The 25,749-nt window shown below is 54.6% G+C and overlaps 1 protein-coding gene across 1 annotated transcript in view; it reads right to left on the bottom strand.

Moving 5' to 3' along the window:
- PFKP (phosphofructokinase, platelet) overlaps positions 1–25,749 on the bottom strand; it is a 108,510-nt gene that overhangs the window by 49,982 nt on the left and 32,779 nt on the right. The window contains exons 4-16 of the mRNA XM_082617469.1: positions 23,028–23,217; positions 21,593–21,758; positions 20,517–20,561; positions 20,222–20,330; positions 16,560–16,655; positions 15,146–15,238; positions 14,403–14,528; positions 12,848–12,912; positions 12,279–12,348; positions 11,843–11,989; positions 9,555–9,625; positions 7,912–7,999; positions 7,144–7,296 (exon numbers count right to left, since the gene is read on the bottom strand). Of these exons, the coding sequence (XP_082473595.1) occupies positions 7,144–7,296; positions 7,912–7,999; positions 9,555–9,625; positions 11,843–11,989; positions 12,279–12,348; positions 12,848–12,912; positions 14,403–14,528; positions 15,146–15,238; positions 16,560–16,655; positions 20,222–20,330; positions 20,517–20,561; positions 21,593–21,758; positions 23,028–23,217 (1,419 nt within the window). The remainder of the gene's footprint in view (positions 1–7,143; positions 7,297–7,911; positions 8,000–9,554; positions 9,626–11,842; positions 11,990–12,278; positions 12,349–12,847; positions 12,913–14,402; positions 14,529–15,145; positions 15,239–16,559; positions 16,656–20,221; positions 20,331–20,516; positions 20,562–21,592; positions 21,759–23,027; positions 23,218–25,749) is intronic.

Genomic DNA, 25,749 nt, shown 5'->3' on the forward strand with positions numbered 1-25,749 from the left:
GGGGGAGATGGAGTGCATGAGGGAGAGTCAGAAGTGGGGGGACATGGAGTGCGGGAGGGGAGACTCAGAAGTGGGGAGAGATGGAGTGCAGGAGGGGAGACTTAGAAGTGGGGGGACATGGAGTGTAGGAGGGGAGACTCAGAAGTGGGGGGAGATGGGGTGCATGAGGGAGAGTCAGAAGTCGGGGGTCATAGAGTGCAGGAGGGGAGACTCAGAAGTGGGAGGAGATGGGGTGCATAAGGGAGAGTCAGAAGTGGGGGGACATGGAAGGCAAGAGGGGAGACTCAGAAGTGGGGGACATGGAAGGCACGAGGGGAGACTCAGAAGTGGGGAGACATGGAAAGCAGGCGGGGAGACTCAGAAGTGGGGGGATATGGGGTGCATGATGGAGTCAGAAGTGGGGTGACATGGAATGCAAGAGGGGAAAATCATAAGTGGGGGGAGATGGGGTGCATAAGGGAGAGTCAGAAGTGAGGGGACATGGAAGGTAGGACGAGAGACTCAGAAGTGGGGGGACATGGAGGGAAGGAGGGGAAACTCAGAAGTTGGGGGCCTGGGGTGCAGGAGGGGAGACTCAGAAGTGGGGGGACATGGAAGGCAGGAGGGGAGACTCAGAAGTGGGGGGAGATGGGGTGCAGGAGGGGAGACTCAGAAGTGGGGGGAGATGGGGTGCATAAGGGAGAGTCAGAAGTGGGGGGACATGGAGGGCACGACGGGAGACTCAGAATTGGGGGGAGATGGAGGGAAGGAGGGGAGACTCAGAAGTGGGGGGACATGGAGGGAAGGAGGGGAGACTCAGAAGTGGGGGGCCTGGTGTGCAGGAGGTGAGAATCAGAACTGGGGGGACATGGAAGGCAGGAGGGGAGACTCAGAAGTGTGGGGACATAGGGTGCATAGGGGAGACTCAGAAGTGGGGGGACATGGAGGGCAGGAGGGGCGACTCAGAATTGGGGCGGCCTGGGGTGCAGGAGGGGAGACTCAGAAGTGGAGGGACATGGAAGGCAGGAGGGGAGACTCAGAAGTGTGGGGATATGGGGTGCATAGGGAGATTCAGAAGTGGGGGGACTTGGAAGGCAGGAGGGGAGACTCAGAAGTGGGTGGGCCTGGGGTGCAGGAGGGGAGACTGAGAAATGGGGGCACATGGAAGGCAGGAGGGGAGACTCAGAAGTGTGGGGACATGGGGGGCTGGAGGGGAGACTCAGAAGTGGGGGGACATGGTATGCAGGAGGGGAAACTCAGAAGTAGGGGGGCCTAGGGTGCAGGAAGGGAGACTCAGAAGTGCGGGGAGATGGGTGCATAGGGGAGACTCAGAAGTGCGGTGACATGGTGTGCAGGAGGGGACACTAAGCAGTAGGGGGGCTTGGGGTGCAGGAAGGGAGACTCAGAAGTGGGCGGACATGGAAGGCAGGAGGGGAGACTCAGAAGTGGGGGCAGATGGGGTGCATAAGGGAGAGCCAGAAGTGGGGTGACATGGTGTGCAGGAGGGGACACTAAGAAGTAGGGGGCTTGGGGTGCAGGAAGGGAGACTCAGAAATGGATGGACATGGAAGGCAGCAGGGGAGACTCAGAAGTGGGGGGAGATAGGGTGCATAAAGGAGAGTCAGAAATAGGGGGACATGGAGGGCACGAGGGGAGACTCAGAAGTGGGGGAGATGGGGTGCATAATGGAGAGTCAGATGTGGGGGGACATGGAGGGCAAGAGGGGAGACTAAGAAGTGCGGGGAGATGGGGTGCATAAGGGAGAGTCAGAAGTGGGGGGACAAGGAAGGTAGGACGGGAGACTCAGAAGTGGGGTGACATGGGTTGCAGGAGGGGGGACTCAGAAGTGTGGGGACATGAGGTGCATAGGGGAGACTCAGAAGTGGGGGGACATTGAGGGCAGGAGGGGAGACTCAGAAGTGGGGGGAGATGGGTGCAGGAGAGGAGACTCAAGTGGGGGGACATGGAAGGCAGGAGGGGAGACTCAGAAGTGTGGGGATATGGGGTGCATAGGGGAGACTTAGAAGTGGGGGGACATGGAGGGCAGGAGGGGAGACTCAGAAGTGTGGGGACATGGGGGGCAGGAGGGGAGACTCAGAAGTGGGGGGACATGGGAGGCAGGAGGGGAGACTCAGAAGTTGGGGTACATGGAAGGGAGGAGGGGAGACTCAGAAGTGGGGGGAGATGGGGTACAGGAGGTAAGGTCAGAAGTTGGGGGACATGGAGTGCAGGAGGGGAGACTCAGAAGTGGGGGGAGATGGAAGGCAGGAGGGGAGACTCAGAAGTGGGGGGAGATGGGTGCATGGGGGAGACTCAGAAGTGTGGTGACATGGTGGGCAGGAGGGGAAACTCAGAAGTAGTGGGGCCTAGGGTGCAGGAAAGGAGACTCAGAAGTCGGGGGAGATGGGTGCATAGGGGAGTCTCAGAAGTGGGGTGACATCGTGTGCAGGAGGGGACACTAAGAAGTAGGGGGGCCTGGGGTGCAGGAAGGGAGACTCAGAAGTGGGCCGACATGGAAGGCAGGAGGGGAGACTCAGAAGTGGGGGTAGATGGAGTGCAGGAGGGGAGACTCAGAGGTGGGGGGAGATGGAAGGCAGGAGGGGAGACTCAGAATTGGGGGTGATGGAGTGCAGGAGGGGAGACTCAGAAGTGGGGGAACATGGAAGGCAGGAGGGGAGACTCAGAAGTGGGGGGACATGGAAGGGAGGAGGGGAGACTCAGAAGTGGGGGGAGATGGGGTGCATGAGGGAGAGTCTGAAGTGGGGGGACATAGAGTGCAGAGGGGAGACTCAGAATTGGGGGGAGATGCGGTGCATAAGGGAGAGTCAGAAGTGGGGGGACATGGATGGCAAGAGGGGAGACTCAGAAGTCGGGGGACATGGAAGGCACGAGGGGTGACTCAGAAGTGGGGGGACATGGAAAGCAGGCGGGGAGACTCAGAAGTGGGGGGATATGGGGTGCATGATGGAGAGTCAGAAGTGGGGTGACATGGAATGCAAGAGGGGAAACTCAGAAGTGGGGGGAGATGGGGTGCATAAGGGAGAGTCAGAAGTGGGGGGACATGGAAGGTAGAACGAGAGACTCAGAAGTGGGGGGACATGGAGGGAAGGAGGGGAGACTCAGAAGTTGGGGGCCTGGGGGGCCTGGGGTGCAGGAGGGGAGACTCAGAAGTGGGGGGACATGGAAGGTAGGAGGGGAGACTCAGAAGTGTGGGGACATGGGGTGCATAGGGGAGACTCAGAAGTGGGGGGACATGGAGTGCAGGAGGGTAGACTCAGAAGTGGGGGGAGATGGAGTGCAGGAGGGGAGACTCAGAAGTGGGGGGACATGGAAGGCAGGAGGGGAGACTCAGAAGTGGGGGGACATGGAAGGCAGGAGGGGAGACTCAGAAGTGGGGGGACATGGAAGGCAGGAGGGGAGACTCAGACGTGGGGGGACATGGCAGGAAGGAGGGGAGATTCAGAAGTTGGGGGACATGGAAGGCAGGAGGTGAGACTCAGAAGTAGGGGGGCCTGGGGTGCAGGAGGGGAGACTCACAAGTGGGGGGAGATGGGTGCATAGGGGAGACTCAGAAGTGGGGTGACATGGTGTGCAGGAGGGGAGACTCACAAGTGGGGTGACATGGTGTGCAGGAGGGGAGACTCAGAAGTAGTGGGGCCTGCGGTGCAGGAGGGGAGACTCAGAAGAGGGGGGAGATGGGTGCATAGGGGAGACTCAGAAGTAGGGGGACATGGAGTGCTGGAGGGGCGACTCAAGTGTGGTGCTGGGGTGCAGGAGGGGGGAACCAGTGGTGGGTGGACAAGGGGTGCAGGAGGGGCGACTGAGATGTGGGGGGACATGGTGTGCAGAGGGGAGACTCAGAAGTGGGGGCAGATGGGTGCATAGGGGAGACTCAGAAGTGGGGGGACATGGAAGGCAGGAGGGGAGACTCAGAAGTGGGGGGAAATGGGGTGCAGAGGGGCGACTCAGAAGTTGGGGACATGGGGTGGAAGAGGGGAAACTGTTGGGCTCAGATGTCAGAGAAGCGGGCCTTCTCAAGCACAGGTCTGGGGTCCGGATCTCCCACCTCAGTGTTAGTCAAAGTGGCTCATTAGTGACGCGGGTCCTGAAGCCACAGCTCCGAACACGGCCAGATGCTCAGCAGAACGTGTGCCCGATGGGCCTCCGCCCTCTCCGTCTTTATTCCTCCCGCCTAAAACCACTTCGGGGTGCCTTCTGCAGAAAAATTCACAGGCAGGATGGACCCCGGCCTCCCGGAGGGCTGTGCTCTCTGCCCACCCCCTACTCCTCCCTCCATCCATTCCCTAGAGTCCCAAACAGGCCGGGTTTTGGGCGGCTGCAGCCCAAGGACGCGTGCATGGAGGACCCACAGTTGGTGAGTCCAGGCAGTGGCCGGGAGGAAGGTGAGGGGCTCCATGAGGGTTGCTCACCCGCCTCTTGCTCCCTCCACCCGGCCTGGCTCCCACTCCCCACACGGACCCTCCTCCGCCCAGCGCAGCTCAGGACCACTGCAGGGCCGCCCATACCCAGACGTGAGCCCCACAGGTAGACGGACTCCTGGGCTGTCTGAACCCCCGCCCCCGGGATACTCTGGGTCAGGGGGCGCACGGCGTAGGGGGCAGACAGGGGCGCCGGCACCTTGAAGTCTGACGGCGGCTCTACGCCTGCAGGTACTCTCCACCCTCTGGTGACCATCACTCCCCTGCTTTTCCTCTGATCTCCAAGAAAACGGGAGGGACACTGGGGGCCCGGGACAAACCCTGTCCAGGACGTGAGCCCGAGGTCCTGGGGCCGACGCTGAGCCACCCACACCGACGTAATTCAGGGCCACCAGCAGAGCTGCAGCCAAGGCCACCTCCCGGGGCCCGGGAAGCACCGAGGTCGCTTCAGCTGTGCTTCTGAAGGGAACGAGTGAGCTGGTTCTGAGGAGTAGACGCAACACACAGCCTCACCCCGTGGAGTCCCTAAAAACCTGCCCTGAGGCGTTAACTCCGCCCCAGAGACGCCGGGACCTTACGCGGCATTAAATCCCCCGGGGATCTGTTTTGGGTGACATGTCTGTAAGCTCAGCGCACAGGCTGACAAGGAGGAGCCGACATGGCGCAGGGGTTAAGGGTCCAGAGGATGTGACAGCTGACCACGTGAGGCCACCTCGGGGTCCTCACCCTAGGCCCTGGGGACATTCTGGCCACCTCGGGCCCCTCCCCCAGCACGGTCCTGCCTGCTGCCCCACTTCTTGCAAGTGTCCGGCCCAGCCGAGGTCCAGCCCGAACCCAGGCCTCCTAAGAGACTCAGCCTCACTGTGGCTTAACACACACAACCCTGGGAGAAACCCAGCGACTTCAACACGCCAGCCCGGCCTTCTGTGCCCCCAGCTCCAGGATCCACTGAGCAGGCCTGGGGAGGGTCATCCTGACCACCCCCTGACCATCCTCATGAACCAGGACAAGGCACCCTACTTAGGCCCTCGGAGCATCACTTCCACCTCCCTTGTAAGGACGGCCCTGGCCCAGTCACGGACAGGCATTGCCCACTTTACAACTGTGAGCCTGGCTCCGAGAAACTTGAATGAATAAAAACCTGAATGTAAAGGATCGCGTAATCATCTCAAAATCCCCTGAAGGGAAGCAGGATGGATCGTTTGGAATTTTCCCTGAACTTATTCTGGTTTTCAAATTCTCAACAACACACGTAAGAAATCTTTATCACCTGGAAAAACCATGCTTTGGAGCAAAGGAGCCTGGAATTATAGTGGGAGAATCCCGTCCTGCCTGAGGGCGCGTGAAACATCAGAGGGCGGGGGAGCACCGACCTTGGCCAGGACCCACCAACGACCACTCCCAGGGTCCCCGCCACCCCAAGGGGGTCTAGTTAGGTGACAACTAGGAAATGAACTTCCGTTGCTTCTACTGCAAGCGTGGAGTGAGCAGATTCAGATCCAGCTATGCATGAGAAGCAGTAACACAATGATGACATTCATTTTGCGACAGACATGACCTTTCAACTCAGAGCTTGAGCACTGATGAGGAGCTGAATGAGTCCCACAGCAGCGAAAGCACAGACGGTGTCACCGGGGAGGCACAAGCAGCAGCAGGCAAGAGGGCGGGGACGTGAGTCAGGAGGTCCAGCGTGGGGACACAGGCGACACTGGAGGGCTTTTTAGTAAAGACACTGCGGAAAGTTTAAGAGGCTCAGCAAAGCAAGAAACAAGCATTGCTTACCAGGTAAATTCTATTTGAAAAGCTTTTATCTACGAGCACCATAGAGACAGATTTGATGCCATGGGTTTAAGGAAAAATGCTTAGAAAAACAGTCACAAGATCTACGTCTTGCAAGGAAAATAAAATGTGAGAATTTAGTGAAAAACTTTAGATGCCGAATTTTTTAAAAAAGGGAGTGATGCATTCTGTGTTAGATACTGATCTTCAAACTCCAATGTGATTTCCCAAGCATGATTTACAAATACGATGATTAAGAGGTATTTCTATGTTTTGTTATGGCCTTTTGGCTAAAACAAACAAAAAACCAAAAACACATTCAAATAACCTCAATATTATTTTAGATGTGCTTTAGCGTCCCAGTCCACAAAGGGGAAGATGAGGATGAGGCTATCGGCCGAAACCAAAAATAATACGATTGTTTAAAAGAGGATTCAGGTCAATGAATAAAATTATAAAATCTTTAGTCCAGCTTCTATCCTCAAATATCAAAGCACGGGCCAGTGGACCCAGGATTTATCACAATAATGTGTTTTAGGCTTTTGGTAAATTTAGCTCAGCAAAAAAAAAAAAAAAAAAAGGCATTTAAATGAATATCCACGTCACTGTGACCCAAAACTACCTGCGCTACAGATGATGTCACTCTGGCCGCGGCACAGGAAAACGGTGGCAAAAGATCTTTGGAAGCCGAATCAGTGATTGTCAGACTTTCTTTTTTTTTGGCTGCGTCAGCATGTGGGATCTTAGTTCCCCACCAGGGATCGAACCCGCGTTCCCTGCATTGGAAGCGCGGAGTCTTAACCACTGGACCTTTTTTTTTCTTTTTTTTAACTTTTCAACAAACCACCCTAGCGCCCTGGCTCTGCCTTGAGTGCACAGGTAGATAAAAGCGGGCCAGGCGCCCTGGGTTAGTGTCCGCGGCACCTGCTCTGCTGCCAACACTCACGTCGGTGATGGTGTTGAGGGCGGTGTCTGCCCCGATGCTGAAATCGGAGCCGGGCACGTTGTTGGAGACGGTGGCGGGAACCATGACCATGGGAATGCAGAACTCCTCGTGCTTCTCCCGGGCGGCCGACAGCTCCAGCAGCCCCAGGTAGGCCTGCAGGTGGGGGCGTGCGGTTGTGGGGATGGGACGGGGGTAGGGAGGGAAACGCATCGCCATCACGGGCAGCGCTGCACCCAAGGTGAGGCTGCGGGCATCGTCCCATCGGGGTGAGACTAAACCGCTCACGGGTGAGAGTCTGACTGTTTGAGGTTCTCACATTTTCTTTAAAGGAAACAGAAAGGTCATCATGGGACTGATCTCGGCTGAATATCAAAAATGAAGGTGGACAGTCCAACATGTAGTTAAAAGATAATGACCTGGCCCCATCACTGCCCACCTCTCCGAATAGCCAGTGGGCTTCCAGTTCAAGAGAGAAGGTCATCTCTACAGACTCGACAGAGGTGAGAACTCCCTGAGCGGACGGACCCTAGACGTGGAGTCGAGCTTTCGCTTCCCGATTGAGTCCCTTTACATAGCTGGGCCAGTGTCTGTCCCCGAGGGCGGCCACCTCTCATTCTCTGCATCACCATTACTCAGTGGCCGCTGGGCCCGAGGCTGCATGACCCCCGGTCACACCAAGGGACAGACGGCACGATGCTTACGGGAGCCGGCACGGGGTCCCCACTCAAACCAACAGCGCTAGCCAGCCAGCAGGGGAGCAGAACGTACCTCGAATCCACCGATGACCAAGAGCGCGTTGATGCCATGGGTGCGCATCTGAGCGGCGATGTCCTTCAGGTACTTCCCGGGAAGGGTGCTGGGGACGGTTCAAGGAAGGGGCGGTCAGGCAGGACCCCCTTGGTGCCCCACCCTCCGAGGCTGAGCTGCACGGCACCGAGGGGCAGGGGGATGTCCGCTCCCTCGTCCACGCTGCTGGCAGACAGAGGGGCTGGGGGACCACACGCGGCAGAGCGGCCAGCAGTCAGGTCTCAAAAGAGGGTCTTTTCCAAAGAAAAGGGGAAGAAACTTTGCAGCTGTCCAACACCTGGATCTCAAAGAACCCTGCTGCCTGGTTAGGAAAAAAAAAATGAACCACAAAAGCTTTCAAGTGTTCACAGCAATAACTGGATGGAAACTTCCAGTTTTTGAGTCACGTACAGAGTACATGTACCTTACCCCATCTAAGCTCACTTAAAGTCACCTCCACGCACACCTGCTCATGCTGTCCCGTTTTACCACCTGTTCAAACACGGCCGGCAAGTGGAAGAGACAAACGACAGTCAGCCGTGCCCCATCCTGAGACCAGCACCCACCCTGATCTTCCCCTTGTGCTGTCTGGGGAATCAGGGGTTTATACTTGGGGTGGATGTAGAGAAGTCATAGGGCCTGGGTGGCCAGGGCACATGAGTGGTCATGATGTCGACTACAGGGTCCCTCCCAGCGTCTGAGCATCGTGAGAATACGCTGCCAGCTGGCCCCTCCAACCACCCCAGAGCAGCCCCGGGGTGGGGCTCGTGAAGCCGACTACGCTGAGGCATTACAGTTGGTCGGAAGAGGCCTAGGAGGCAGCCTATAGGGCCCTGGCTCCTAACTGGAGCTCTGCTGTCCGAACACCGTCCCCCGAGGGTGCTGGGGGGTGACGGGACCAAAAGAGCTTTGGAGAACTAGGCCAGCTCCACAGATTCCTGGGCGACGTGGGCACCCAGCTCCACAGCAGGACAGAGGCTGGGACAATTCCCCTGGACAACAAACAGGCTAACACTCACATGGAGTGCAACACTCGTTAGGCTTAAGTACCAACTACTTCCTTTCCACATTAACATGTGCCCCATAGTGATGGCTGCACCCTGAGATCAGAGAAGAAACAGCTTCGTATTAAATCAGCGCCTCGGGAACACACCTCATCCCCGGCTGTGCCCGAGAACAGAAGAGGCTGCACTTCAGAAACGTGTGGTTCTGTGTGGAGCCCCCCAGGTCCTCCCCTCCAGCTGTGGGGACCTGGCGGCTCAGGCCTGCAGTCCCCACGACGCTGAGCCACCATCAATCCTGTCTACACAGCAAGGTCACCGCAGCTCAGACATCCCTGTCTGCATCACCTCAAGCGAGATGAGGGGTTTCTGCCACCACTGGGTTCTTCCAATCAATGGAAACAAGGAATTATCAGAGGAAGCCATTCCCAGGTCCCCTGCTTCGTCTCTTTTTCAGGCTACATCTCATCAACTCCCCATAACACAACCCAGGTCCCTCCCGGACCGGAGCCAGGACGTGAACCAATTCCTCCTGGGTTCCTTTACAGGAACTTAAAGCAGCAGCATCTGCACCAGCTGCTCCCTGCAAGAACGTTCAGGTCAGAATCAAGACAGGAGAATTACCGTTTTGTCCCAAGAATGGAGCCGCCTTGGCCGGTCCAGCCGCCGACATCTGCCCAGCCAATTTCTTTTACCTAATGTGCAAACAGAAAGAAACAGCTGTAGCGAAAAAGAAAAAGGAATTAGAGAGCTTTCAAAACAGCTCAGAGGTCTGCACCTCTGACAGGCTTCGTGTCTGTAAGGATTTGAGAAATGTTAGGAAACGGCTTTCATTTCAAGGCTGAATGAGCTGCGGCCTGAACCAGATTCTAAGGCTCAACAATTAGGAACATGGACAGGCAAAGCCCCCCGCATGTAGGAAGGACCCTGCATCTTATTCCCCGCCATGCCTATCAGAGGCATGCTTTAGTTAGCCAAATCCGACCATTGCGAAGTAAAAGAAAAATTAATATTACAGTTTTCTTAATTAAACTAAGATTAAAAAACACTTCTTAAAAATTGAGAACCACCTACAGGCACCGATAAATGGCCACTAGGTGTCTGCACAACACCCCACAGCCATAACAGCAAAACGCTTTCCCTTCCCCCCCGGGGCGGCCACAGTTTGGAATATCACCGGCCTCCAAACACGCATCTTTGCCCAGGTCTCCTGAAGGCCCCGCACGGGGTGCCACCTGCTCACTGGGCACCTCCCACTCCATCCAAGTCCCAGCGCCTCTCAGATCTCCCATGTCCATCAGTTGCAACTCATTCCTGCCTCCTTTCTTCACACTTGTGCATACTTAGTACTAGAGCAAATCCTATTGGCCAGGCCTTCAAAATGCACCCAGACCATGGAAGACTTCCCACGGACTCTGCCGTCGCCAGATTGGACCAAGCCGCCCGCATCCTGCCTGGGGCTATCGCAGAAGTCCCCCAACTACTCTCCTGCTTCCCCACTCCTGCCTCCTATGGAAATCTGTCAGAATGCACCACGCCCCTGCTCCAAACCCTCCTGTCTTTTCAAAGCAAAGGCCAGACCCCTTAGGATCACCTACAAACCCTCCGGCCCTCGCCTCCTACCCCCTTCCTCCTTCCCCCTCGCCCCTCTGCTGCAGTCACGTGAGCCCCTCCCACCCAACCCCCCAACAGCTCAGGGCCTTTGCCCCGCCCGCCCTGCCTGGGACCAAGGTCCGGTGTCCCCGAGGGCACTTGCTCAGCCCTTCACACGTTGGTCAGGGGTCACCTCCCAGCAGCACTGGCTGGAGGGCCTCAGTGAAGATGCCCATGGCACTCCAACCTCCTCCCCTGCGTCTTTTTAGCCCCAGTCACGTTCTGATATGCTGGAGAGTTCACTCCACCGATTTTTACCTCTGTCATCTCCCTCCCTGAGATGCAGGGAGTCTTGTCTGCGTTCTTCACTAATTTGGTTCCACAGCCTAAGAACTGAGTAAGTAGCTGCTGAGTCACTGGGTGTATAAACACAGTCGCCCCCTTATCTGCAGGGAGTATGTTCCAAGACCCCCAGCGATGCTGGAACCCTACATACCCATCTTTCCCTATACATACATGCCTAGGATAAAAATTAATTTATAAATAGGCGCAGTAAAAGAATATCCAAACTGCCAGCATCACCCGTCTTGCACTTTGGGGACACTATTAAGTAAAGTAAGGATCACCTGAACTTAAGCACTGCCATACCATGAGGGTTGATCTGATCACCAAGTGACTAACGGGCAGGTACCCTGGACAAGAGGATGATTCATGTCCCGGTAGAACAGAGCTGACACTTGGGGATTTCATCCCGCTACTCACAGCGACACGCAATTTAAAACGTACAGATTGTCTATTCTGGAATTTTCCATTTAATATTCCTGGACCACAGGTAACAAACCGCAGAACTGAAACCTCGGGTGAGAGGGGGCCAGGAAACACCCGGCGAAGAGCGTAGCGTCTGCAGCCTCCCCACGTGTTTAGCACCCTGCATCCTATGACCTTGGTCTTGTGAATTAAGTCTCGGTGCCCCAGCTTTCTCATTAGGAAAATGGGGATAATATCTTAGATTTTTGAGAGATTTAAATGGGTTAACATAATAAGTAAATCGTGGAGGAGCAGTAAGTGTATTCAGTAAGCACTCAAGCAGTTAATCGTTTCCCTAGGTTTTTATCGGAGTGGGCGCTCAGCGCACGGGCCTTGCGCATCACCCACGGCATCCCATGCACACCTCACGGCAGCCTCGTGCGCACGTGCCCCCCTTCCCACCTAATGCCCGGGTCCTCGGACCCCAGAGAGGCCCTCCCTACCACCTTTGAGAAATCCGGAATCTGCTTTCTCAGCAAGGACCTCCCTCGCCAGGCGCCCCCGGGACTCACCTGGCCTTTGGCGAAGCCCTCAAAGCCGTCGTACACAGCGAACATCTTGTGTCCGTCGGCGATGCCCACGCGCACGGCCGCGCGCACGGCCGCATTCATGCCGGCGGCGGGCGCACCCACGTTCACGACGCCCACATTGCAGTTGCTCTGTAAGTCGGGAGGAGGGGGCGTGTGGGTGTGTGCGGACCGCGGCGGATACAGCTCGCACCGCTGCACCCTGGAGCCGGAGCGAACGGGCTGAGTGCGGGGCCCAGGCGCCGGAACTGAAAAGCCGAGTCGCCCAGGTGGGAGGGGGCAGGAGGAAAGGGTCGGCGGGGCGCGGGGTGGTCTCCTGGGAGCCAAGACCCGAACTGGCCAGGGCAGAAGGGCACCCAGGCCAGAGGAGGACCCAGGCATTGCCGGAGGCGGGGACGTGGCGCACCGCAATGTCGCCTACCTTAGGGATCTGGGAGTCCGGCAGCTTGATGGCGAGCCGCTTGTAGGTGTTCAGGTTGTTCTCGAAGCTCCTAGAAGAAAAGGACGGTGTCAGACCAAAGGTTAGAATGTGGACAGAGCAGTATGGGCTCATCTGGGGAGAAGGGGCCTCAGAGGACGCTTGTGCTGGACGCAGATGGCCCGCAGGTGCCAGCCTTGTGTCTGGGCTCTCAGGGAAGGCAGCCTCACGTGTTCCCAGTGACTGGAATGGATGTGCTATAAGGGGCTGAGGGGCAGGGGCATTTAGGATGCAGCAAGTTTCTTTCCCCAAATGCTAGCAGCCACATGCCACTCTCTATCCTAATTTCATCAGCTTCTAAACGACCTGCCCCCCACCACCCTGCCAAAAAATAAATTTCTCTGTAATTAGTCACCCGACCATGACCTTTAGGAATAATGCCTTGACTGCATACTGTCTTAATTTCTGACTTCTTATGTTGATACAGAACAAGCAACGCCTGGAGGCACATTCTAACACCAGGCCTGACTAACAAAGGCTCCCAGCAGAACAGGTTTTTTCAGAAGACTCACCTTCCTCGGAGTTGCACAGCGTCCTTAAATCTCCTCTCATCCATGGCCTTTTGTACTTCCTGGGTCTTTAAGGAAATAACAAAAGGAAGAAAGAACATGTCAAGACGGTGCATCCTCAGATCCAGGCTAGGGACCTGGAACCAGCTTGGTCCTTGCATCCGGGTCCCTTCACGTCCAACCTTGTAGCCGGCAGCCTGGGGTCAGCAAGCCTGCACTGCCTGGCTACGGGGAAGCCTAGGCCGCCCACCCAGGCTGCTTCGTAGAAAAGGACGAGGTGGGACCACTGGCCTTGCCAGAGTAAGCGGGTCCTGAAATCTTAGGGATTCCGGCCCATGAGAGAGAGGCCGGAAGGAAGCGGATCTCCCAGGCCAGGCTCTGAAAAATCCCCATTTGACGCTGGTGAGGAAAGAACAAACAGAACCACCCCTGTCTCCGGGGAGCGGAGGACGCAGGTGACGCTGTGCCAGGGGCGGGGGGCGGACTGTCCCGGGGGGTAGAGCGCTTCGGGACCAGCACCGGCCCCCTCCCCCTTCAACCTCAGGATCCCAGGCAAGTCATCCATCGCTCTGAGCTTCAGTTTCCTCCTCTGTGTGGTGAGAAAAATGCCTCTACTTCCATGTCACTGTGGTGGTGAACGCTGCCAGGCCCTTAGGAAAACACCTGGCAAGCAGTGGTCAGTGAGGGGCTGGCTGTGGCCTTGTGAACGGTCTGGCTGAGGCACCACGATGTACGGTGGTTCAAGGACAAGCTAGTGGTACCTACTGGCTGCCTGTCTCAAAACAGACAGAGACACTGGACAGAAGAAATGTGCTCACAATAAACTGCTCATCATTCCACGTTCTGTTCTTTTGAGCCACAGCCTCACAGTCCACACACGTGCACACACATGCACACACACGCAGAGACTTCCTTTACTGCCATCGGCTTTTGGGAAGTATGTTTCTAAGGGGTTACTTTCAACAAGTCCTGTGACTTAATTACTTAATTACCTCTCTGTACATGTTATAAAATACACCTCAGAGCCACTGGGAAGACCAAATAAAATGAGAGTCGTGAATAGACTTTGCAAAATAAAAAATGGTAACAATTCCTAACACAACTCCACGGCCACCGCAGCTACTGGACGGTCAACTGGAAAACCATCCCCCGCTTCCCTGCAGCCACCGGCCTGCGCTCCACACCCAGAGGAGGCGGCGCACGTTGGGGTCCCCCCGAGTCGGCCATCCCCGTGTCACATCACAGGTGTGAGGGCCTCGGGGACGGGAGGGCGGGAGCAGCTGACCCTGGAGAGGCTGGATGGTGCCCTCCCCACCCCGAGAATCCCCCCGCAGTCCCTGCAGAGCCGTCTCCGGCCTGACCCGCCCACAGGAAGCGCCCAGGCACCCCGAGGACACCCCCTCCCGGCAAACTAGACTCGCGGAGGGGGCCTGCGTGCTCGGTGTCACGGGCCCGGGGAGGGGGCCCTGGGTCCCAGGGAAGGCTGTCTGCCCGTGCTGGGGGAGGTTCCCCCCCCACCTCCCACCCCGTGCTGGGCGGGGCCCGGCCCCGCACTCACCATCTGCACGCATTCCATCAGCGGCAGCCGCACTGCCTGGTTCCCGCTCAGCGACACCACGCAGGCCGGGGTCTCGGGGGTGGCCTGGAGGAGGGCGACCACGGCCTCCACCCCCATGCGGCTGGCCTGGTAATGAGATCACGATGGTCGGAGCTGGCCCCAGGCCCGCCCGGAGACCAGCCCGGCGCCCACAGACAGAGGTCCCCCTCGTTCAGACGGGCCCAGCCCTGTTCTCAGCTCCTCCGTCCTCAAGGCCCCCTCGCTTCTCCTGCACTGAGTCCCCGTTAGTTACCCAGAGCCCTTCCCGCTGACTTCTAACCCACCTCCAACAACGAGATCAACTCCGCTAGGAACCGGCGCGCTGGGGGGCGGGGCGGTCAGAGGCGAGCGGAGCAGGAAACCGAGAATTGGACTCTGGGTCTCTGTGGTCCCTGGGTCCATTTCTAGAAACCTGCCCGTGGACACCCCCTTTCCACCTTCTGGGTTTGTCCCCCACGTTTAGCAGGGTCTCTCAGTGTCTGGGTCACCAGGGGCTTAGGAAACCCCCTCGGCTAGCAGGTCTCCCTATGAGACTACGGGTCATAGCACCCTAGGGACAAGCCACCCGTCGCTGTGGGCAGACACGCCCTTTACCGATGGCTCTACTCAAGATCACCCAGTCTTCTTAGCAAACTGGTCCCTTTGCAATCCCAGAAGTGTTCCTTTCCTTGTGACGATGCCTGACCATTTCCAGCCTCACTTACCAAAATCCTGTCAAAGGCTGAAGGCGTCCCACCTCTCTGCACGTGTCCAAGGATGGTCACCCGAGTGTCATAACCCAGCTGTGTGACCACGAGCTGAGGGGAAACACAGGACATGGCCGGGTACATCAGCTTGTTCTAGGGATGGGGGTTGGGAGCAGGGGAAGTTCTCTCTCCCCTTTCTACACATCTATGTTGAAGAATGTTCTAGTTTCTAAATTTCACTTCCTGAATGTTTAACGGCTTGCTGAAATTAATATTTTTTAAAGAATACTTTTATCATCAAATAAAACCTTTGTGCTCCTACCTCGCAAGTGAACATAAGTAACACGATTTTTTAAAATCACTGTTTCTATAGCTTGTATTTCAAGCATATACTTTGTAAAAATATAAACGTTTCTCTGAAATCACCTTGAATTTGTAAGGTTGTATTTGAAAAGCATGACACAGTAAAATCAAAGTGTCCCCTCAGTCCAGGGCCCGGGTGAACCCAGCCAGGTGGCTGGGACAGGCTACCTGTCTTGACTGGCCCTCATTTACTTTATAAAAATGATGGGGCTGGGTCACAGGAATTCCATGGTCCCTTTTGGCTCTAATATTCCACAATCCAATCTCAACTTCAATTAAGTGGGAAGGAATATCTTTGCCCTGACTGTATTGATTACTTCTATAAATACTGGCAGATGACTTCTATAAATACTGGCAGATGACTTTCACAGATATTTTGATAATCAGGTGAAAAGCTGGTCAGGGAATAAATACGTAAAAGGCATCAGAGAAACCAACTTGCAAAGCCAAGGTGATGATATGCTTTGCCCTGACGGGCAGCTTCCATCAGAGCCTGAGTCTGTCTCCCCAGCACTGTGTCCAGAACCTGCCCAGTTACCTGGGCAACTGGGGAGCACAGCAGATCCCTCCTGGGCCAGACAAGCCGGCACCCGCCAACCAAGCCCAACAGGACTCGGGCAACAGGACTGAGGGGTCAGCCTCCATGCAGGGCGGAGGAGCAGTGACTAAGGCCAGCCGAGCGGCTTTCTCTGTGAGTAAGGCCATGCTCAGCTGATGCTCCGGTGGGAGAGGGAACTCTGCTGACCTCCTAGCTCCTGGGCAGCCACGACCCAGAGCTGGAACCTTCTAACCCCACCCGATCGCATTTCCTCCGTCTCTGTCGTGGGAGCCCGGGGCCTTTGGGAATATTCCCAACAGTATTCCAGAGGCAGGGGCTCACCAGAAGCCAGGAGCTGTATGATTCTGATGCTAATAAAGTTATGAGTCATTACGAAAATATTTTTAACGACCAAGAAGAACAAAAAATATTTAAACAATAGCGCATAGTTCCAGACTCCCGCCCTGCCCAGGGTGTCTAAATCTCCCGTTTCTAGACAGGCTCGGGGGGTGAGAAGCCTGAGACACTCACCTCTTTGATTTGCTCAGAGGTGATGGGTTTGTTTTGGGTGTCGATGGCTCCTTCGGCCACAATGAGGATGTTCAGTCTTTTTTTCCGGGCTCGGTTCTAAGGAAACAAAAGGTGAAATCCTCAAATGCCTAAACCATTCTTAACGACACAACGGGGGCCCCTGCCCCACCTGAACTGGCCTCTCTCCAGGGAGAAACGGTCACCTGATTTCACACATGGTGGTTCCTAAGGACACAGGCAGGTCATGGTGCCCCAGGTGAGCAGAGGGGACAGGCCTGCAGACGCAGAAGCTGCTGTGACATCACCACAGGCAGAGGCCGGCCCCCGCTGCCTTGGACCCGGACCCCCGGACGGTGATGAGCTCCGAGGCTGGGCTCTCCGGGGAGGGGGCTCTCTACTGCAAACCAGGCCCGAGAACCTCCCCCGGAAGGCAGAGCTCCCTGCCACCTCACCCCAAGGAGGTCTGCACGTAAGACCAGCAGTTACAGAAATAATGGCGAATAAAAATCAGTGCTTAAAAACCGGTTCTTGCCTTTGTGATGGGCAACGCCAGCCCCAGGCCTGGGCAGGAGGGGCACAGAGGGGAATGCGGGGCCCAGGCGGGGTCGGAGCCGCCCTGCAGGAACAGCCAGGCTGGCAGCGTCGAACACTGGGGGCCGCGGCGCTCCCGGGCTCCCGGCCAGCATCCTGTGATGCCCAAATCACTCTCAGGGAGTCTGTTCTCCCTCAAGTCCCCAGTCAAGGACCCTCCTCTGGGGGGGGTGAGCTGTGTGGGGCGGTGAGCCCAGAGTGGGCAGCACCTGAGGATGTCAGCCAAGGGGGCTCGGCCCGTCCTGCATCACAAACACACATGCTGTCTTGTTGGTTTATGATAGATACTAAATGTGCTACACTTTTTTTTTTTTTTTGGCCACACCACGTGGCATGCGGGATCTTAGTTCCCCAACCAGGGATCGAACCAGTGCCCCCTGCAGTGAAAGGTCAGAGTCTTAACCACTAGACCACCAGGGAAGTCCCAAAATGTGCTACACTTTGAAGAACTTATTAATCAGAGTACTTTCTAAAAGGTATAAAGATACGACAACAAGAATGATTATTTTAGCATCACTTGAAACAGCAAAAATGGAAGTAATGACTGGTCCACAAATATGGAATTGGCCAAATAGCCATACTTCATCCATACAATACACTATTCCAAAGTGGCTAAAAAAAAAATAATGGGGTCGGGGTCATCCCTCGTGGCGCAGCGGTTGAGAATCTGCCTGCCAATGAAGGGGACGCGGGTTCAAGCCCTGGTCCAGGAAGTTCCCACATGCCGCGGAGCAACTAAGCCCATGCGCCACAACTACTGAGCCTGCGCTCTAGAGCCCGCGAGCCACAGCTACTGAAGCCCATGAGTCACAACTACTGAAGCCCACATACCTAGAGCCCATGCTCCACAATAAGAGAAGCCACCGCAATGAGAAGCCCTTGCACTGCAACGAAGAGTAGCCCCTGCTCGCTGCAACTAGAGAAAGCCCCGGCACAGCAACGAAGACCCAACGCAGCAAAAGATAAATAAATAAATTTATAAAAAAATAATGGGGTCACCTATCTACTCAGGTGGGAAGACAAGCCAGCTTGTCTGTGTAGTTCATTGACTGCCTCCTGGTCCCCCACCCAGATGGAGTCACTCATTCACTGAATCCTCACAAAATCTCTAAGGAGCAGCAGCATGACCCCGAGTTACAGCTGAGGAACTTAGGACATGAAGGGAAGGTCGTCTGTCCAAACATCGTTTGCCCCGTGGTTGGCAGAGCCAGGATCCAGCCCTGGGACTTCTGATGCCCCTGAGTCCTTTCCAACTTTATACCGAAATGCCCATGATTGGGGGATGCTCTGGGGCTTGCTTCCTGGGCCAATTATCCGGTAAGGTGTTTAGAGAAACTCTCACAGTGCTACACTGATAACCGATAAAAATTAATGACAGGCACTACAATGTCAAGTGTTTCCACCCAAGTGAGCTCAAGCCATTAGTCCTAACTCTGCCAACGCTTAAGGGGGGATCCAAACACGTCCTAGCTGACGGGGCACTTTACAATGTCCGAAACTCAAGGAGGTCTGCAGAGAAGACCATACAGTTACAGAAATAACGGAGAAACCTAAACATCAGCCCCACGGCCTCACTGCTGATCTTCACAGCCGGGGTGCTTCCGGCTCTCTGAGGGCGTTAGACCTTGGCCTGTGCAGTGTCATCGTCAACGAGGGCAGGGACTCGGGAGGAGACGGGACAGATGCAGGGACAGGCACGTCCCTCAAGTAATGCCCCGTGGAATAGCAATTACGCGGATGCCCTCAGCACCACGATGAAGGACCTGCCTAACAGGAGGGCCAGTGCCCGACTCCTGCAACCAGCCACGTACCTTCCCACACCAGCTGGCCAGCACAGCATGCCGCCCAGGTCCCCAGGTTAGAACCAAGAGATAATGAACTCGTTTGTTACTTCAATGGTCACAGTCATCCCTGGGACGTGCCCCTGGCCTGCTGCAGCCTAGAGCTCCAGCCTCAAAAGGGTGCATGATTCTTCCCAGTAAAAGGACAGCTTTACCAACAGTTTCTTACAGAGGTTCTGGGTCAGCAAAGCTTCTCTGGTTTGTTGCTGGAATTCCTTTCTTGGAACCCATCACTTTGAAGGCAATGGCCATATCTTATGAAACGTGGGTCCTGGTTGTATGCAACGCTTATGTGTTTGCTGAATGCAACGATAATTAGCCTCTGCCATATGTTTACTTTTTTGTCTATGGAACAGCGATAAGATGGCTATGAAAATAAGAGAAGGGGGCTTCCCTGGTGGCGCAGTGGTTGAGAGTCCGCCTGCCGATGCAGGGGACACGGGTTCGTGCCCCAGTCCGGGAGGATCCCACATGCCACGGAGCGGCTGGGCCCATGAGCCATGGCCGCGGAGCCTGTGCTCCACAATGGGAGAGGCCACAACAGTGAGAGGCCCGCGTACCGCAAAAAAAAGAAAAAAAAAAAAAAGAAAATAAGAGAAGGGAAATTCCATAAGCATTGGGATTTCTGTCCCGAATGCCAACCGTTGTTTTCTACGAGGCCTCGCATGCCTTAGTTAGAAGCCTTAACTAGAGGAAATCTGCCCGACACTGATAATCCACGGAGTGAAACTCAAGCCCAACCCGCAGACGGAAGGAAGGAAAAGCCTGGCTCAGAGGAGACAGCAAGCCAACCCACAGCAAGGCCAGCACGGTGGGGACCCCACAGCAGAAGGAGCTGTCACCACGTGTGCCACACGGCAAGATGGGGGATTCGGATGGAGTCAACACACAGGTCTCCTGTCCCTGTTACGTGGGGTCAGGGAGGCACCATGTTCCCCAGACCCTGGGCTCTCACCTCACCTCCTCTTTACAGTTGTAGCTGCTGCTTTACACGAGAAACACAAAAACGTCAGTTGTTTTCCCTCAAATTACTCTTTGCAACAGTGGGAGGTGGATGGACGCGTAAGGAGTCGAAGCCCCCAGCAACCAGCCTGAAGCCACTTTGGGCAGAAAGCTGTCACCTGTCTAAAACTCCGTCCAAACCGAACATGCTAACGGCCACCGCAAATCATGGCCGGGGCAGCGCAACCAGAATCGCTGGTAGTTAAGACAGGCAAAATGTGGGTTTACCTCTGAGAGTTTGATGCACATCTTTTCCTGCCAACCTTCTTCTGGTGGAGACTCTGGAAGGAACACCCAGTCGGCCCCACAGGCCAGCGCACTCACCAGGGCCAGGTACCTGCACGGAGACAGCAATGACCTCATGGGGCTGCGCCGGGCATCCCGAGCTCAGGGCCAGCCCTGGCAGACAGGACGCCGCTGGCTCCTCGGGAACCCTTCCTGGCACCTTCATGCTAGGGTGCGGGGCTCCGCAGGGACTGTGCTAGGGGTCCTCTCCGTCCCAGCCGCATCCGCACGTACGTACCCGCAGTGCCTCCCCATGACTTCCAGGACGAAGGTCCTCTGGTGGCTGGAAAAGAGATAAAGGAAACATCCACTTAGCACCACCGGGAAGAGCAGGGAGAGCAAACAGAAAAGCCTGCTTTGTATTTACAGCAGGTACCTGAGCTACCCCACAAATGACCCACTTTCTACACAAACAAATGCTATTGTGAGTGTGTTTCAAGCTCTTTCGAGCAAAGGGGCTGCGGCAGCGAGCAGCACCTCCCGGTTGTGTTTTATAGCAGGTGTGCTTGTGCCAGACACGCTCACACTACCAGAACATTTGTATGTGCTCTTCCCAAGACAACAGCTCTGCTGGGCAGCGTCAGCTGCTTCTCGGGCCACAACCGTGGGTTGGAGACCGCCCGCAGCAAGGCAGGACACGACAGTCACAGAGTCAGGTCCACACCCGGGGACCACAGCCTTTCCACAAATGGGAAACTAACCACCACGAGTGACCCTGGGAACCCGAAGGGGACATGGTTTGCCACCGGTCACAGTTCCACCGGGCGTGGCCCTGAGACAGTGGCAAGTGCCTCATCCACGAAATGGAGGCACGTGTTCCATTTTCTCTCTCACGTGGCTTTTGTGAAAGTGCTTCGGAAACCCAAGGGCTCCACAGAAGGCATTACGGTAAAGGTTCTGCCGTGAGTCTACAGCACAGAGACAGAAGGTCTCTGCCTCATCTACATGCTGGGAAATCCACAGGTGAGAAGCGAACAGGCGGGATGCTCGCCCAGCTCTGATGACAGCTGTGCAAACTCGGGGCTTTACTTTCTGTGATTCCTGCAGGAGAGCTTTGGGTGGGACTTTATGTAATGCTGACTTTGTCTTTTTCTTTTTTCTAAATTCTCTCCAATGAACACATTTTTCTTTTGTAATTGGGAAGCAGTGACTTTTGAAAATTGAAAATAAAAAGTAAACCAATACAAAACTGTTTCTAATATCAAGTGACAAGGCTTGTGGAACCTTCCAGAGCGGGCACTGAGGTCTCTGCAGCCCATGTCTCAAGCCCAGGGCCGCCCACCTGCCCACCCGCCGGGTTCCCATGGCCACTACCTCTGGGCGGTCGTCATGATGGCGTCCACCACCTCGATGATGCGGTGCAGGGCAGAGTCCGTGCCGATGGTCATGTCGGTGCCGCAGAAGTCGTTGTCGATGGAGCCCACCATCCCCACCACGTTGAGGTACCCATGCTTCTGCACCTCCTCCGTGTTGATCTTGCCTGTGGGGGGACAAGCCGCACGCCCAGGATGACACGGGGAGGGGGGAATGCACGCTTCGACATGGGTTTCCTACCCACTGCATCAGATCTGTACGCGACCTGATCCTGCATACTGACGGAGAGAAAAGCCACACAAAGGTGGAGCTGGGGACAAGATAGGAGCAGTCATTTGACACCCAGACAAGAGCACCGACCCAGGTGTAAAAATTAAAGGAAGGAAGGATCACACGCTGCAGTCAGTGGATACAATCTGACTTCTGTCTGGCAACGGCCTTGGAAAACGGCCTGGCTCCAAATAAGACACGTCACCACCCCAGATCTAAGTCTGAAAGAATATTGTACAACTGGTATATTGACTCCTTACAGGCCCATGGGGGCTAATTAGTTGGTAGAGATCTACTTAGCGCTCTCAGGAAAGACCACCGGGGATGGTAGAGCTGCTTAAATGGGACCAGAAAGGTCAAGGTCAAGGGGGAGGCAGCTATCCCTCTCCTGAGTTACCACTCCACGCGCCTGCCTTACACCAGAGCACGGTGCAGAGACATCGTTAGGTCCTTTGCTGCTGGCGTCTGACAGCCCCTCTCCATTCCCCAAACAGACGTCACAGAACTTGGGGTCATCGCTTTAGTGCAAGTTTATACTTTTCACAAGGTTGCTATTAGTTCAATTTGCTTCCACTGGCTATATTTTATATTAAAGTGGAATTTTGTAACAACATGCTTAAAAGACAAAAAACACAGAATATATAGGTTTCTCGAAAATCCTTTCCTATGATAAAGGACCATCCAGCAGCAGGTCGCTACCATCTAAATTCAAGTCTTGCAACAACTGATAGAAAGACCCCAGGGGAGCTGTTGGGGGGCAGCCACGGGCGTCTGAGGGCAGGTGTGAGCCGGAGCCACACTCATGGCTGTTTGGCTTCGCCTCGAGCCCCTGACCCTCCTCTGTAAAGAGGGGATCGATACAAACCCTCTCAGATGGTCGTCACGAGCAGTGCACAAAGCCACCTATGTCAAAAGTGGAGCCGTGCCTGGCACGTAGGATGGCGGAACGAATGTTATTCTTATTATCGTTACTGTCATTATTTGAGGCACGAATATAAGTGCTGAGGTGGCGACTGTAAGATCTGCCTCGCCACCAGCAGCAAATACCTCTGGGACGGTTAAGCAGGCAGAATGTATGAACTCAAAGCTCTCTGAGGGGATGGGGAGACGAATGGGGGGGACACAGAGCCCCACGAGAGTAATGTACGTGGAGACAGAGACACACCCTCCCGGGCCAGCTCCTCCAGCAGCCCACTCCACTCCTTCCGGAAGATATTGGCCCCGGTGAGACTCCCGTCCCCGCCGATCACACACAGGTTGGTGATGCCCAGCTGAACCAAGTTATGAGCAGCCTTCAGGCGGCCTTCCCGAGAACGGAAGTCCTTGCAACGGGCGCTGCCAATAATGGTCCCTCCCTGGAAAAGAAAGAAAACCGTGTTTATCTATTTCCTCCCATTTGGACAGAAAGATGGACAGATTAGTACATGTGAGTGCTGATGTAAAACCACAGGACTTCCAAAGCATAGGTTTCCCTCCTTTCCAGCTTTTGAATCGATCAGCTGTGAAAGTTCAGAGTTTTCCCATTTTTAGCTCTTTCCCAGAATTCAATGGCTAAAGACGCTGCCTCATACCCAAAGGGAACAGAGTAGGGGACGGAAACAAGGAGGAACGGCAGCCATCAGCTAAATGCGTGGAGCGGAGTCTGCAAGGGAACAACAGCCGTCCCGTGGGGAAGCTGCGCAGCACAGGGAGGGCTGGACCCCGCACACTCTCTGAGCCTAAGACGGGCCCAAGGCCGGTCAGCAGCCGCAGCCAGAGAAACACCATGTCCAGCGGCCCCAGGTAATAAGACTCCCCTTCTGTTAGTCAGGGCTCCCCACAAGTGCCAGCAAAAGAGAAATCTGTGAGCCAAAGGGATTTAGTTTTGCACGAGATCTGCCCCACCCCTCCCTGCCCACACCCCTTTTTCAAGGTTAAATCTTAGTTGGAATATCCAAACTTCTGGGAGAGAGAAATCATGATTTTTCATACTTTGTTTTTCAAAAGCAAAGGATCCCTAGTTGTATTTAGAAAAATGCAGGATGCCTTTACACAAACCCTGCACACACTGATAAAACTTCAGTTTGTGCATGACGTTCCAAGTGCATGCCTGCTTCATAAAGCAAGCTGCCCATCAGCAGAAGTGATCCTGGGTTAATGATGACGGTCAGTGTGACAGGGGCGACATCAGGACCTGGCACAGCACCGGGAAGCCTGGGTAGAAGGTGCAGGGTGCAGAACAAAGATAAGCCAGTCCTCTGGACTTTGATTTGACCAAGAGCGATTAAAGGGTCACATAAGTTCTATCAACGGGAAGTCAGCAACCCATGAACATTGAGGAGATAACATGGACAGGGCCCCAGGAATGAAACCCAGGACCGAGTGGGTTGCAAAGAAGTGGACACCAGTCTCTCCCTCCCTCCCTCCCTCTCCCTCTCTCCCACACTCACACACACACCAACCATACTTGTATTTCCTATCTTTCTTCACAATCACCATAGCAGAGTGGAAATGCTCTCCTCACACGTGGGTTTCCTGGCTGGAATTCAGATGACAATGTCCTGACTTTTTGCAAATATTACTCTACCTAAGTATCCATGGTTGTCCAACTTTCCTTCAGGCTCTTCCCAGGAGCAGTAGCGCAAAAAGCCTCAAGTGCAGACTTAGGAGTCTGTGACCGGCATTTCAACTCACACCCCACTAGCATCCGCCCCCGCACCCCAGCTTTACTGAGATGCAATTGACATACAACACTTGTAAGCTTAAGGTGCACACTGTGATGATTTGATACATGTATATATTGTGAAATGATGACCACCATAAGGTTAGTTAATACCTCTACCAATCCACATAGCTGCCTTTTTGTGGTGAGAACTTTCAAATATATAATACAGCATGGTTAACATTTTTAAAGGTATAGAACATGATAACTCAATATTGGTGCACATTGTGAAATGATCACCATGATCAAACTATTAACACCTCCATCACCTCATCTGGTTACGTGTGTGTGTGTGTGTGGTGAGAACATTACTCTCTTAGCAACTTGCAAGTATATAATACGGTAGTGTTAACTACAGTCACCATGCTGTACATTAGATCCAGAACTTATTCATCTTATAACTGGAAGCTTGTGTCCTTTGATCAGCACTTCTGCAACCCCCTCAGTCCCTGGCAACCACCATTCTACTCTGTTTCTCTTGAGTTTGCCTTTTTTAGATCCACGTATTAGTGAGATCATGCAGGGCTTGTCTCTCTGTGTTTGGCTTGTTTCATGTAACATAATGTCCTCAGTGTTGTCATACATTGCCGGACTTCCTCTTCTGTGGCCAAATAATATTCCATTTATATCTATATGCCATATTTTTTCGTCCCTTCTTCTGTTGCACTAGCACCTTCAGAGGGAATGGGACCGATCTCTTTGCTTTCAATTAAAAAAATACTCAACATGAGTCACACATGAATACATACATTTCAAAAGATCTAATCGCAAGTAAAGAGCTTTTCATGAAATCCATCCCTTCCATGGAATCTCTTTATTTCTCAACTGACTTGGAGTCTTCACTAAGCTACATTGTTCCAGGAATTTATTAGGCATGAAATATTCAGGCAAGAGGTTCCTTGAAGTTCCACGTGAGCAACTGTTTCACCTGAAGTGGTGATTACTTCATCCTTGTGCACACCAAGGACATCAGCCCTGTCTGGGTCGGGGCAGAACAGGGATGCTGTGTTCCCACTAAAGCCACAGCCCCTGGAGGCTGCTGGTCGGGATCTTTCCCATGCTTTGTTACACTGATGCCAAATGACTCCCCAAACCCAACAGGCAAGGAGATTTGCCACTAAACACACAGCACCAACAAACCAAAACTGCCTCAACGTTAATCTGCTCTAAAAAAAGATACCAGAAC

This window comes from Mesoplodon mirus (genome assembly GCF_964341445.2).
Source record: "Mesoplodon mirus genome assembly, chromosome: 4".
In the NCBI taxonomy this organism is placed as follows: domain Eukaryota; kingdom Metazoa; phylum Chordata; class Mammalia; order Artiodactyla; family Ziphiidae; genus Mesoplodon; species Mesoplodon mirus.